This window comes from Eutrigla gurnardus (assembly GCF_963514095.1).
Source record: "Eutrigla gurnardus genome assembly, chromosome: 7".
Taxonomy (NCBI): Eukaryota; Metazoa; Chordata; class Actinopteri; order Perciformes; family Triglidae; genus Eutrigla; species Eutrigla gurnardus.
In genome coordinates this window covers 9,719,271-9,734,511 of record NC_139921.1, presented here as the reverse complement: position 1 = coordinate 9,734,511, position 15,241 = coordinate 9,719,271, and the positions used below count along the sequence as shown (strand labels likewise).

General features: G+C 40.0%; 1 protein-coding gene across 2 annotated transcripts in view; it reads left to right on the top strand.

Moving 5' to 3' along the window:
• The window catches only part of LOC311016393 (protein phosphatase 1 regulatory subunit 37), a 94,116-nt gene extending 79,119 nt beyond the window's left edge, over positions 1-14,997 (top strand). For both annotated transcript variants that reach the window (XM_084014052.1, XM_084014051.1), the window contains one exon: positions 14,537-14,997. In XM_084014052.1, the coding sequence (XP_083870178.1) occupies positions 14,537-14,644 (108 nt within the window). In that variant the 3' untranslated portion in view covers positions 14,645-14,997. The remainder of the gene's footprint in view (positions 1-14,536) is intronic.
• Positions 14,998-15,241: the final 244 nt, after the last annotated feature.

The following is a 15,241-nucleotide window of genomic DNA, read 5'->3' as shown; positions in this document are numbered from 1 at the left end:
GCGTCTCGTGTTTTCATACCTGTGACTTTTATTTTTGCTTCTTTGTTTTTTTCTATATCGTTTCTCTCTTGTCGTGCACCACAATATAATTATCAAATCATAACTTCCCAAAATATGTTGATGTTGTAATTACCAAAAAGAAAAACCAGCCTAACATGTAGTGTAGGAGACTGCAGTGAAGCCGGATAACAACGCATGTGTATGTTAAACCTCCCACTCCTTAACCACCGCGCATCATTTTCATAATTGTAATGAATACTTCTGCACCCGAGTAATACTGGAATCATTATTTTTGTATTTTCATAAACCGTGGTAAATGAGTGTGTATTGCATGTGATGCACAAAAGTCATTTTTTAGTATTAAGAAGTAAATAAGATGACAATAATAGGAAAATGACAGTTTTCATACCTTAAAATTACACTTTTAACCCAATTTATATTTATTTGCTCAACAGTCAAATTAAAAATGTAGTTTAATTGTATCTGGGTTTACATTAATGTGTTTATTCCTTATTCAAAGATCAGCCAGCTGGATTAATTCTAATGGATTTCTTTCTTTGTCTCGTGTACCCCCTGCATTGTCAAAACTTCACAGTCAAATGCCTTAAATACAACATAGCTTTGTTTCTCACTGATGAACATGAAACATCCTCTCCTCTGACACACACGTTCAGGGAGCAGATATTTGGTATACAACAGTGACATCTTCAGTCGGCGTGATGGAAGGCTGCAGACAGAACAGAGGAGGAACAATAGACAAGCATTTTAAAGCAGCGCCTGTCGCCTCTGTCGACTGGTAATTACTGCCATTTATAGAAAGAGAAAAGGGCTCTGTGAATATGCACAAAGTGCATTCATTAACCTTTATTCCACATTATTCTGCTCCCGCCTAATAAAGAGAATCCTTAGTGTCTTGTACAGTAAGAGCTGTTCAAGTTTACTGATGTAGAAAAGCAGCCGATTGACTTAATGCTGTGATGTCAGTGAGAATGGGTGAGAGTATTTAACATCACCGAAGGTACTGAACTCTTAACGGAGTCAAATTGGAGAGTAACGTACTGCAGCTTCTTAAACATCAATAGTATTTTTTGGTACTGGCCGTAACGTGTCCTGACATCAACTGCCTGGTCAAGTTTGTAAATCCCAAGTTTTAGACTGTATTTTTGTAACTTCTTAAAAATGTGTTCTTATGGAAGAATATATTCACAGTTACATATAAAAATCCATACCATTAATTATCTTACCTCCTAGCCCAACATCCACACAATATGGGATTTGTTTATTGTAAATAGTGTAAAAAAAAAGCATAAAAAAAAGGAACATCTGCAAAAGTTCTGATTCTGATCAGAGTATTAGATGGTCAAATTCAGGGATGGCATGATATAGATTTTATTGCGGATCAGGTTAAAAACTTTAGTTCATTGTGAAACATCGGGATAATCATAAATATCATCATGAGTGGCGTAAAAAATGCTGAGGAAAAATAGAGCCTGATTTAAAAATACAGAAAGTATCATGGAATAAGAAAACAGACTTACACGATGACATTTTATTGATTCTTTAGTTATGACCTTTTGATTTTTGGTTGCATTATTAAAGATTTTTTGATGATTTGTTTTTCAATAAAAAGGATGTTCCGTAAAAAAAAGATTTGTCCAATCTGTAATGCAATAAGTTGTAAAGTGATACAAGTATGTTGTAGTGCCATTTTTGAGTTTTTAGCATATTTTAATGATTACCGGGATAATATCGTGAATCGCAGTCATTTTGGCAGGATCATTTTGACATGACATTTTCATATCACCCCATGCCTCGTCATATCCCAATAATATACTTCCACAAAAGGTCAAAGGTCACATCAAATACTCCAGATTTATCTTCAGATTTAACTGCTGAGGAGCCCGCCAGCCCAGATATGGTTTATTGTATTCAGTGTGATCAAATATGTGTCAGTGAATCAAATCAAATCCCCTATTTAATATTTATAAAACCCTTAGTAAATGGTTTTCAACACACTTTAATGTAACTGTAAATGATTATTAATGTTTGCCAGCACCATATCTCCCCTGAAGCATCTTTATCTGCTGTATAAACATATAATGAATTCTGGATAATATAACGTAGTCATAATTATTTATAATTATTATTATCACATACTAGTTTGTCTTCATGCATATTGAACGCGTTCAAGGTTTTAAACTTGCCTCTGAATTATTTGTTTGGTTAATAAATGCTTTATAACAAAGGATGTGTTCGTGTGCGTAAGCTTATATATAAAGCAGATCACAGGAGGAGTTAAAATAAACTAAATTCTCCTGATATTTGCTTACAGAAACATTATAGTGTGGTATTTAGTGCTTAAAAAGTTCGTAGAAATGCAAAATAAAATAAAGTGTTACCATCTGACCTTTAACCTCTGCCTTAACACTGTTTATGCTAATAGAGAGATATAATAATAGATACAATCAAGCAGTTTGGTCTCAAATAATTCATACTAAATACAGCAAAATACATTCATACATACAATTTTGTATTTATCAAAACCTGAGAGGCACCTTATTATATGACTATCATTTACAAAAAGAAAAAAATGTCAAGTGAACCATCAATTTTTGTAGAATTGTGTTTAGTGTTTTTTGTGTACATTGCTGATTTGTCACATTTTTATTGTGATCAGCTTCTCAGACCATAAAGAGAGAAAAATCGCCTTGCAAAACATTGACCCTTCATTTGATATATACAAACTATGCAATTATCTTTTTTTGTAAATTCATATTTTATTTAAAGACTCTTCCACCCTGACAAGAGACACAAACTGTGAGGAAGCGAGAAAAAATCAAATCCTAAAATGTGTTTGGAATGTATGATATGTGAGTCAGTACGTGTTTATGAGGAGACACTGAGCCAGGGAGGAAATCGATAGCTCACGCACCTCCAAATTTAAAGCACTTGCATTGTTGATCAGCTTCAACAATATGACTTAAAAAAAAAAAAAAAAAAGACACAATACGCCACTCGCATAACACTTGAAACTGGCATCCGAGATGTCATTTACATATATTAGCATATAAAGTAATTGGCACAGATGCCAAGGAAGCAGCCGCAAACAGATTAATTGTCATCGAGCAGTCGTGGTGACATAGTTAAAAATGAGCTCCTTTTAAGGCACCAATTATCAGAGAATTTCCAAAGTAACCTTTTTTCATCAGCGACTCGCTTCCCCACTGTTGTTGTCTCTAACTCACGCACACACACACATATACGCAGTGGAAGACAGACATGTAATATGCATAGTATCAGCATCCTAAATGTATAAATATTGTAAATAGCTGTCTGTCGTCTTTCAAGTTGTGCCTTTGAAATCAGGCCGCGCCGCATCACGCTCTGAAAATGAGCACATGTGCCTTTGTTTAGCCCGAGACAAGAACAAACGGCGAATTCTCACACACGCTCATTGTGAGAATCCGTAATGAATTTTCACAGATAGAAATAAGAATGCCTCTGCTGGGGCTTCCATATGCTGTTTTTCTCTCCTTTTTTTTTTTTTTTTTTACGAACACATTTTAATGCTCGGTGAGCCCGGATTAAGGCACAGGTATTATTCTGTGTGTGTGTGTGTGTGTGTTCCTGTGTAAATGTTAAAATTGATCTGCCTCTGAACCTGAACATGTTCACGTTTGACAAAGACCATCTTCTTCCCTCTCTATCGCTTCATCCCAACGCTGATTTCCAAATAAGCCTTCATTCAACGTGCTGAAAACAGGCCTCCTCGTGTACAGCAGCAGTTCCAGTCTGACCTTTGTTGACCTTTGCATTGTGTGAGTTTAAGTGCACCGGCCCATCCCGAGTTATGGCTAACAGATTGTTTGTTTTCCTCCCTGCTTATAATAATTGGATAGTGGCTCCATTCGCGAGGTTGTCTATTAGAACGCAGCGCTAACAAATGAGCTAGTTTAAGCACCTTGGAGAGCTTTAAACGCTTGTTCCCGGCAGCCACCGTGCAGCCATCTTAACTAATGTGGAGACGGAGAAAGAGAGAGAGAGAGAGAGATCCCACGTGGAAACATCAGGCGAGGAGGAAGGAGGCAGAGTTTTGAAATCAGAACCTCCCAGATGTGTTGTTGTTGTTGTCGTTGAAATCAGGGTTCAATATTGAAAATAAGGCCTGGAAAACTATCTAGCTGTCTTCTGCTGCCATCTTGCTGTCTGTCTTGATCAGTCCTCTGCTATTCCTTCTCTTGCATTTTCTTTTCTTCTTGTTGTTCACTATGGATAACTATGTCTAACTGCCAGGTGTTATGCAGTGGAAGGATTTACTCAAGTACTGTAAGTCCAATTTTCAGGTATTTTAATACACTTTGGTATTTCCATTTTGTCCTGACTTTAAACTTCCACTTCACTTCATTCAAGAGATATATTGTACTTTTTACTGCCCCATATGTATTTGATAACTTTAGTTACTTCACTTAATTAAAAATGTACCTGTATTGTAAAATATATGATCAACTTCTAAAATGTTATGTGTTGTTACCTGTATATAAAGTAGCTCACACAATGCTGCATGAATATCAATGCATCAGTAGTGATAAAATATAATAAATATTATATAATACATGTACGCTGTACAATGGTTCAACCAGACTGACATAGGGCAGAAAGAAACAAAGATCCTTCTTAGGAACAGTTGAATGAGAACTGAAGAAATCACTAGTAGTCGGTAAAGGAAACTGGAAGCTTAGCATCAAACTGTGTGCAGAGGTTTCAGTGTCAAGTGCAGGTTGAACCAGAGACTGTGTATAAGAAGTGGACATATTCATGTTGAACTATGGTTTAGAAGCCAAGTAGTTTTGTTGCCTGAAATCTGACTGCTGTTGTGAAGCTGTTAACAAAGTTAGCTTCCATAATTCAAGGTACACTTTACAACTAAGTGTTCAAGTCATCTTGGTAGCTAATTTCATTGGTAGCGATGGTTAAGAGGCCGCAGTAGCGACCTGTAAATTAAAAGGTAGCCACACCTAAATGAACATCATGCTTTATTAACGAAGACTTGAAAGTAGTGATTGAGACCATAAACTCATGTTTCCAAGGTTGACTGACATAAATAATCATAAATTTAAAAAAGTGAGTCTCATAGACATATGTGATGAGTGGGAAATGAGAATAATTTGGTATATAGTAATAGTAATAATAATCGAATACACCAGACAAACACACACACAAGTCAAATGGAGCCCTTGACACACACATTATAATTTTGAAGAAGAAGTAATTGTGTGGTGACAAAAAAAAACAAAGGACCCCTGGCACTGGGAAAGTGTTTGGAATTTCAGCACTGACAGTGTGTGTGTGTGTGTGTGTGTGTGTGTCATTTGGAGTTGTAATCTGTACTGATGTTGCAGAAGCAGCCATTTGCATGTGTACATGTAAATATGTGTGTGTGTGTGTGTGTGTGTGTGTGTGTGTGTGTGTGTGTGTGTGTGTGTGTGTGTGTGTGTGTGTGTGTGTGTGTGTGTGTGTGTGTGTCTGTCTGTGCTCCCATGTGTGTTTATATTCCTTAATGATTTTCTAATTCAGGGCCAGCAGGAACCTGCCTTTATCTCTATTAGTTTAGTAGCCGGGCAAACAAAGAGAATCTGTGGCTGTGGCACCGAGCCAGAGGAAGACTCAGCTGTAAAAGCACTTGTCCATCTGCGTCTCCTCCCCCTCCTCCCCCACTCTCATTCCTTCTCTCTGGGTGTGAAAGACGGGGAGGGAAAAACCATCTTGATACGAGGCTCAGCAGTCAGTCTAGAGGTATTGATTGTGTTCCACTTGCTGATCAAGTGCAAAAAAGTAGTGTGGATTAAGGGACAGGGTGTGGTTGTGTGTGTGTGTGTGTGTGTGTGTGTGTGTGTGTGTGTGTGTGTGTGTGTGTGTGTGTGTGCGTGTGTGCGTGGGTGTGTGTGGGTGTGTGTTTGTGGAATCGGTAAATTAGTTTTGCTTTGCTGACGATCTGGCACCTCTATCCTTTGTAGTGAGATATTACAGCATGACCTTCCCATGAGATGTAGAGCAATTTTACACATCAAAATGTACAAGAAGGAATCAGATGCTAGAATATTTATAGCAAGAAAATAGTAAAAAAGTGGAACACATGAACGACGAGACCGTATCAAAGATGCTTCTTCATGTACAATCTGTTTTGGTTAATGACAAGAAGCAATTCTGGGGAAAAGAGGTGAAATGCTTTTATTTGTTTTTTTTAAAGCAGTGACACTTAAAGTCCAAAAACTGCACTGGATATATGTTTGGCCCAATAAATAGTTCCCTCAACTGATTCCACCCCTGTAGATATGGCCACACTAAAAACACAATGATTGCATGACAGTTCAGTCTTGACTTTGGGAACAGGAGTTTGACAAAAGAATCTTAACACTCAGTCAATGTATTGGCTTTGTTTTGCAAACCTGATACGTTCTTACATGTATGCAACAAAAAGCCAGTTAGTGGTTATTAGTTGTAAATATATAAATAAATTATAGTCAGTTATTACATGCTGATGTCTAAAGTTTATGGACCTTAGAAACAGCTGCTGAAAGCATTTTGTAGCTGTTTCAGAGCTTTTGATTATATCAAATGATCTACATCAACTGATGTAATTTACCCATGCAAGCTAGCAATATCTTTGAAAATGACAATAACAATTAATATGAAGTATTATTGTTGAAAAATCCCATTAAAAATATATATTTTTAACCACTAAGGGTTAAATGTGAGGAATATGAATGAAGTTGATAAAGGGATAAGAAGAAAATAAATATTCACATACAATTGAAACATTACAAAGTTATTATAAAATATATTTAAAAATGTTTTACTTTTTTCAACTCAACTTTAACCCTTTTTCTCAGATAAAATAATACAATAATTATTATTACTATATTAAACTATGTGAAAAATAAGCTTTATTGCTTATGATGTCCTCTTTATAATGATGTATTATTAGTTTTATACTGCCAACAGTTTTACTGCAAAATTTGTCTTTCTGAAAGTGCAACATTATCTTTTAAATTAAAGTATTATTCATGACACAATTCATAGAGGATCAAAAATATTTTTTCACATTTCTTCCATGGGGAACAGCAGAAGGGGTGACCTAGCCTCTGTATAGAAGTTTAGAAAATTACTTCTGACTTGATTTATTATCTCAGTAAACAATGTAAACATGAGTTTATGGTTTTAATTGCTAGTTTCAAGTCTTTTTCAATACAATTGTACCACTTTGGTCGCATAAAAATGTCGTATTCAGTGTTCAGTTGCACTTAGCTTCACACTCTCATGTCACTTCTGGTGGCAAAACGCTGGAAAAAGTTGGCCATGGCCAAAACCCAACATGGCAACAGACAGAATGGCAAACTTGAGGCTTCACAAAGGCAGTCCACCATATAAATAGAACAGTAGTAGAATGGATATTGAACGCAGCTCCGGAGGAGGATGGCTGGTTAGTTAGCTAGGTAGCTTGTTACCTAGCTTGCTTGTTCATATCCAGAGCGGCGGAGAGTGCGGTGGAAGGCTAACTAGCTAGCTGTTAGTTTGCCAGCTTGCCTAAATGTTGCACTTACAGAAATTGAGCCGAACAAAGTACTCACTCACTTTACAATACAATATCAATGTTCTTTCCTAAGGTGTGATAAGACACGTGTGGATGAAGCATTAAATGTTAAGTAGGTGATTCTATTCAGAAACACTTTCTGTTATATTACTTGAAATGGTAACATACCGATAGCAATGAATAAATGAACTTCTCTGACATAAAACATTTTTAAAAAATGCCATCTGTGGCCGTGGCAGGACTGTAAAAACCCTGTCCAATCCAAAAAGTCAGGCCGGAGAAAATAATTGGACAGGCTGCCTGTCTGTAAATGCTTACTTCCTGATTGCGTCGCTTCCGATATCGAACAATTGCTGGGGTGTTCTGAACAGAGGTCTGACCGAAGGGGGTGGGACTTTTTCGGTTTGGCGATACATTCAAAGTCAAAGTCTCTTTGGTTTTTCCAAATTCCTAAATCTGCCTTTAAGTTGTTAAATATTATTAATTTAGTCTGTCTCTCTATGCTTCGTAACATTGCTATGCTGATAGTTGTTACTGCAAAATCTCAGTGAGTTGGTTAACTTTGTATGGAAGTGACAGTCGCAATGGCACCAATACACATAAAAATGGCTGCCGCTCTATCCTGCTACGTTGATTTGAATGGGAATGTCCGTTCTAGTCCTATTTTATTTCTATGTAGTCCACAAACAAATGAGTGACGTCAGTGACTAAATCCATTCTTATACTACAGTCTACGGGATGGAAAAAAACAAATCCAACAGTCAAACAAGCTCAGTTTGTGTGTTTGAAGTTCACCGGTGTCTGTGCTGGTAGGATGTGAGAGTATTCTTGGTTCCTCTTGTATTCGGTGTGTATAGATACCACAGACACCACAGATATCACAGTGTGTGAGAGAGACAGGGTGAGTGTATGTTCCTGAGTGTCTTTTGACCTCTTTGGCTCCTGTCTATGGTGTCATTGGCATCCCTTTCTCTCTCTCCAGAAGGCAGTGGCTGCAACCTCTGACCTCCCCAACCAGCAAGGCACACACACACACACACACACACACACACACACACACACACACAGACAAACCTCCCAACTTCCACCAGCAGAAGGTTGCATTGCTGTTCTCCACATGCCTGCCTCTCACCAATCCAGCCCCTCACATCCTCCTCCTCCTCCTCCACCTCCACCTCCTCGTCTACCCCTGGTGTTGGCAAAGGTAGCTGTGTGGGTGTGTCTGTGTGTGTGTGTGTGTGTGTGTGTGTGTGTGTGTGTGTGTGTGTGTGTGTGTGTGTGTGTGTGTGTGTGTGTGTGTGTCAGGCGGGCTGCTGCGTGGTGAGCGTGCCCTCTGTCATTCACGCAGAGCAGCCCTGTCCAACTGTCACTTCCTGACAGGCCGATAATCAATCTCTTTATTAACTGCTCTGCTGCAGACCGCCGTCACTGAGGGGAGGAGGGAGGGAGGGAGGAGAGGGAGGAGGAGGGGGAGGTGAACAGGAGAGGAGAGGAGAAAACAAAAGAGCAGGTTAAAAGTTTAGACTTTGTTTTGTTTTTTTGTGAAAGAAAAGGTTAATTTCCAAGACAACTGAAGTGGTTTCATAACTGGTGAGAAATTGTCAATTATAATTGTTATTGATGGGAAGGGAAAATAGCAAATGTTTCCCAACATGGGGGTCAGGACCCGAACAGAGGTTGCAGAATAAATCAGAAATGCTGAGATGTAATTTTTCTTTTCTTTTTTTTCTTTTTTTAATACTTTAGTCTTCTTCTTCTAAGCCAAAACATTTGGGAGACACTGGGATGTGGAATAAATGTTTGTTTATTGGTTGTTAAAACAGCCAATTGCAAAGCTGTGGTCCCTCTTCTTCTCTTTCTCTGTGCATAAATTGGTTGGTTGGTTAGTTGTTGTTTTTTTGTTTGTTTTTGGTTGGTTGGTTTGTTAGTTGGTGGGTTTGTTGGTTAGTTTTTAAGTTGATTGGTTGGTTGGTTAGTTAGTTGATTGTTGTTTTTTGGTTAGTTGTTTCTTTTGTTAGTTGGTTGGTTGGTTGGTTGGTTGGTTGGTTGGCTTTTTTTTGCCTCTTGGAGTCGGCAGAACCAGCTAAAAGACATCATTAAACTGTATACTTTGGTTTTGACCCAACCAACAGGTGATGCATTCATCCCACCAACAGCAATTCCATTTAAGTTGTGGTAACTGTTGCTCTGGGGAATAAACAGGAATAAACATTTTCTCAACATTATCTCAAGATTTCAGTGTTGTCATTTTCTTTAAGTCGGCTAACAACAATCTTCTCAGCTGCATAGATGTTGCTATTTTTCTGGTTCTGGTACAGGAAGATGTAGCCAAACTCATTCCAGGGCATCAAATACCAACATTCTCTCCAGGCCCTCTGTGTCTATATGAGACGCATAGCACTTTCAACTAGCTCCAATGTAAACCCATAATAAGCTGTTGGAGCTGCTACTCCAGGAGTCAGATGACGTAGTATAAAAAGTGTCATTTTTGGGATAGGGACGGGTGGATGGATGCGTCAAACAAACACAGGACTTACTTACGTAAAGTGTTGAAATTACATCCCATACGACACATAGTCTAGTTAACTTCCTACATATGTACTTATTGAACGTATTCTCATTAATTTTCGTATGGAAACGTACGAAAAGTTATGTACAATTTTTTCGTGTATTATCCTACAAATTTTGGAAATGACGCCAGTGCGCATGCCCCTGCAGTGAAAAATGGCTTCCATTCCTTTCATTCATAATGGAAAATGCAGCATAATGCAGCATTTTAAAGCTGTTTCGGCATTAAAGTACGTTTTGATGACATTCCTAGTGAAAAATATGCATTTTGTTCTCATATTAATCCTTCAGTGGATGTATATGATCTTTCGTTTGTTGGTTAGGGTAAAAGTTAAGGTTAGGGTTAGAATTGGAGGAGCCTGGTATTGAAGCGGCAATCTCACGGTCGCCGGCTAAGCCCCTCTACCTCCTGAGCTAAACGCCCCAAAGGTTATGGTCAGGTCTAGGTCTGATGGTCTCTAACTACCAGCATAAAGCGCATCGTTTACGTGACTACGGCTCTGTGTAATACGTAGGAAATCATACGAAATTATCATGCTTTACTTTTCATACTTTTTAGTACGAAAGCTGAGTGAGAGCAGCCTGACTTATTTTGACCCAAAGCATTATCCTAAAACCTAGAGTTTTAACCGAAAGTAGTTTTGCTGACTCATCCAAAGCGTCTGGATGTTGGGAATTTAAACAGATTGTTCTTAATTCTGCCTACAAAGCTTGTTACCTCTTCAACACTGCAGTTATTTGTCTATTTATCATTATAAAAAACATGATTATAAATATTATATAGAAAAAAAAATCACGACAAATATGCTTCAGGGTGTCTGCTTGATTGACAGGCGTTTCAATGATGGTGGCACTTGTTTCTCACACCTCTGGTCCACTCATCTTTTCCTTTATTAAGCCTGCGTTTTCCACTGCCGTAAATGGATACTTTTTCTTTATTGCTGGTCTTGGCATTGTAATCTATTTGGATTGTGTTTAAAAAGACAAAGCTGAGAGTGATGACAGGAGTAACAGAGGCTGGCTGGCTGGGTGGCTGTTGGTTTTTGGGATGCTGGGCTTTCCTGACAGCAACACACCCGTCATCATAGCGATAATTTATGAGGCGGGAAAGTGCATCAGTGATTCTGGCGACCAGCAGCGAGCCAGGAGTCAGCACACTGTCTGTCCTCTGCTCCATCCTTTTATTCTCCACCTTTTTATTTGTGCCTCCTGTCACTTCTCCACTCCTCTCTTGTTCTCGTCCACATTTACTTTTTACATTTATAGGATTTTCATGTTATCTGGAGGTCTTGTCTGTGAATAACTGAGAATACACATGTAAGGTGTTCTGTCAGGCTCTTGCACATGTATAAATCACCAACTGACAAAAAGCAGATGAAGCAGGTTGAGTGGGTAACATGAAAGTGTATTACAACATATTGTCCTTTTGGATTGAAATGAGCGTTGCAGAATAATGAGGTCAGAGGGGACATTTTCACCCTGTGAGGAGCCACGCCAGCGCATAGTGATGTCTGTCTGACATTCACGCTCCCGAGGGGATACATTCTAATGATTTTTGTGATTTCATGACTTTTTTCTCTCGATGCAGGCATCACCAAATGTCTGGGCCACAGTCTGTATTTACGTATTTGCGTCTGTATGAGATGCACTTTGTATACAAAGTGAATGCAAAAACGTGAGTAGGACACAATGCAAATGAGGCAACTATGTGTCATTCGTGTATTCACCTCATCCGCATATTCATATATTCCTGGAAGATGAAATATTTCAAGTCAAGTGAGGAATTAGGGGGCGCTGTTGCTAAGGCCTATGAGCGTTGAGATTCTCGTCATGTTGTCGTGACGTAGCTAAATCCGAAATGGAGGAAGAAATCTTGTCTCTTGTGTCTCTGCTCACCAAGAGCTCTATAATACTACCTTATAGAGACCAGGAAAAACTAGATATGTTAAAGTCAAGTCAAAGTTACATTATTGGTCTCCCAAAAGGAGAAATATGTCTTGGATAGTAGGGAAATTGCTGCATCAACAGAGAAATCCAACCATCTCTCATCTCATCTCATCGTCTACCGCTTATCCGGTGTTGGGTCGCAGGGACAGCAGCTTTAACAGGTGACCCCAAACTTCCCTTTGGCTGATGTAGCCCCTTCCCCGGGCCACATCAGCCAACTCTGGCTGGGGGATGCCAAGTCGTTCCCAGGCCAGTGTGGAGATATAATCTCTCCACCTAGTCCTGGGTCTTCCCCATGGCCTCCTCCCAGCTGGTCGCGCCTGAAACACCTTCCTAGGAAGGGGGGTCATCCTGACCAGATGCCCGAACCACCTCTACTGTCTCCTTTCAATGCAAAGGAGCAGCAGCTCTACTCCGAGTCCCTCACGAATGACTGAATTTCTCACCCTATCTCCAAGGGAGATGCCAGCCACCCTCCTGAGGAAACTAATTTTGGCCGCGTGTACTCGCGATCTAGTTCTTTTGACCCATCCCTCATGACCATAGGTGAGGGTAGGAACGAAGATTGACCGGTAGATCCAGAGCTTTGCCAGCTCAGCTCTCTTTTCGTCACAACGGAGCGGTACAGCGAATGCAGTATCACTACCGCTGCTCTGATTCTCCGGCCAATCTCACGTTCCATTGTCCCCTCACTCGCGAACAAGACCAGAGGTACTTTAACTCCTTCACTTGGGGTAAGGAGTCATTCCCTACCCTACGACATCCAACCAACAAAAAAAAAATCTATAAAAAAAAACAGACCATAAAAAGTTCCCAGCTGACATTGGACAAAGTTAGAGTACACCTGGAGAGGTCGCCAGACAAGTTCAACGCGTCTTCTGTTAACAGTACACTACTTAAAAAATGCACAATAAATACTTCATATGGAAATGCACATTTTGGATTGTATTTGATAGACTTAGGGGTTTGCCACAGGATGCAATTTAATCACCATGAGTTTGGGATCTTTGCTTGGTGGAAATATTAGTAATTTTAGGTGGAAATGTTCACAATTACTGACTAAGAAGTATAAAATGTAATGGGCTGGTTGCTGTGGAAATAATGCACAATGAGCACTTTCCTTTTCAGACACTTTTCCCAAGCGCCACCTTCCCAATAAAATGTCAGGATGTTTCATTATAAGTTATGAGCATTTTCATGCTCCCAGTGGAATTAACCATTTGGATTTTAATGACACAATGACCTTTCCTAAGAACATCATTTCGGCCTTATTTTTTATTTCTGCCATGATATCAACATTGGTAAAAAAAAAAAAAAAAAAAAAAAATCACATTGACCTTACCAAGTGAGTTGAGTTCTGTGAACACAGTGAAATCCCTAAAAATAAGTTCCATGGTGGAAGAAACAGTCAGACAATCTGACATTAAATAAGACTTTTTACTGTCTCAGTGCCTGCTCTGATATCCCAACTCAAGCTACTGGTCATACTGGACCAGGCGTGGCGCTACTATTGGGCCTGGTGGGCCTGGGCCCACCCATTTTAGGCCTGGGCCCGCCCATTTTGACTCATGCCTACTGATTAGTGAGTGATTTTCTTTCTAGCTGTTCATCCAATAAGCAGCCTGAGGAAAGCTTTGAGTGAAAGCTTCTCAGCCAATCAGCGGCTTCTACCCCGTGTGGACTACTAAGCCCGCCCACAGGCTGCATCGTCACCAGCAAGTGATCCAATAAAATGAATGACTTTGGCGCGCAAGCTTTGAGATGAGAAATCAGACAGAACAGACAGACCATGATCCATGAGATAGACACAGACGGTAGCTATTAAATAGACCCTCCAAAGATATAATTCCGTTTCAGTCTTGTTGTATGAACGTTCAAAAGAGATAAATGAAGTCAGGCTTACTGCCAAGGTCTTTGTCCGCTTCAGCACTGAGCTGAGGACAGCGACACAAGAGCCACACAGGTAGGCTACTGAGTCGCTGTCCTCAGTGCTGAAACAGAGATGAAGGGGAACCCCGTTTTTTTTTTTTTTTTTTTGGCTTATTTTAATTGGCCCATCCACTTTTCTTGTGGCCCACCCACAATCAAAATCCTGGCGCCGCTAGTGTACTGGACATCTACCTATTCACACACATTCATACACTGAAACAAACCAATTTGCGGTAGAACAGTTTTTTGCCTTCTCTCACTGAGTTTGACTTCCATGATATGTTTCATGACGTCGACCAATAGGAGCACAGATCGTTCTTTACACAAAGGAGTTGCAGAGTGAATCATCAAGATTTTTTTCATCATTTGTCATCAAAACAAAGAAATGAAAATCATGTTTATCGTAAATCTGAGGGATATCAAATAAATAAGTCCGTTTTTTTGGCATTATGATAATCCTGGTGCCTTATTTTGATGATTATTTTTGTATCACATCCACAGGATGAATTTCTGGTGGAGACTCAGACAAGGCTTCAGTTGGAGATCACCCAGCGCTGCCTGGCTAACGCCAGCCACTCCCAACTAGCTGTGGACGCATCTGAGACTTGACCCGCCAAAGTCGACGGATGAGCTGCGACCGCCTGAGCTCACTCACACACAAAGAGGAGGGAAAACGGCCAACCTTGTCCATATCACCTCACGGATTCAGCCGCACAGACGCTGAGTCCCAGTGTCCCAAACCCAAACAGCTGACTAGCAGATATATGCGAATAATAATTCTATCGCAAATAATGATAACCATAAAACTCCAAATCCGGGTAATAAAGGCGGAGTAGAGCTCCCTAATGAAACACCGGCCTCCCCGCTGTTTCCTGCCTAATGTTCCCGCCGAGCCGCTCGCCACTTTCCATAAAGCAATTTTGCAAGCCCACTTCAAACGTGAATCACCTAGAAATGAAGAGAAGTGCCCCCCCCCCCCCCCCCGCCCCCCCCACACACACCCTTCTGAACTCCCCCGCCATCAGCCCTCCTCCCCTTCCTGAAAGCACTCACACTGAAACTGTGTGTGCGTCTGTGTCGCAAATCCCTGTTTGCTTGTGTTCCATCATCACTTAATGTTCACATTGATGCATTGCGGGACACTCCTCGGAGGTGTGCGTGTGTGTGTGTGGGTGTCGGGATGTAGTGTCATTACTCTGACAGAGG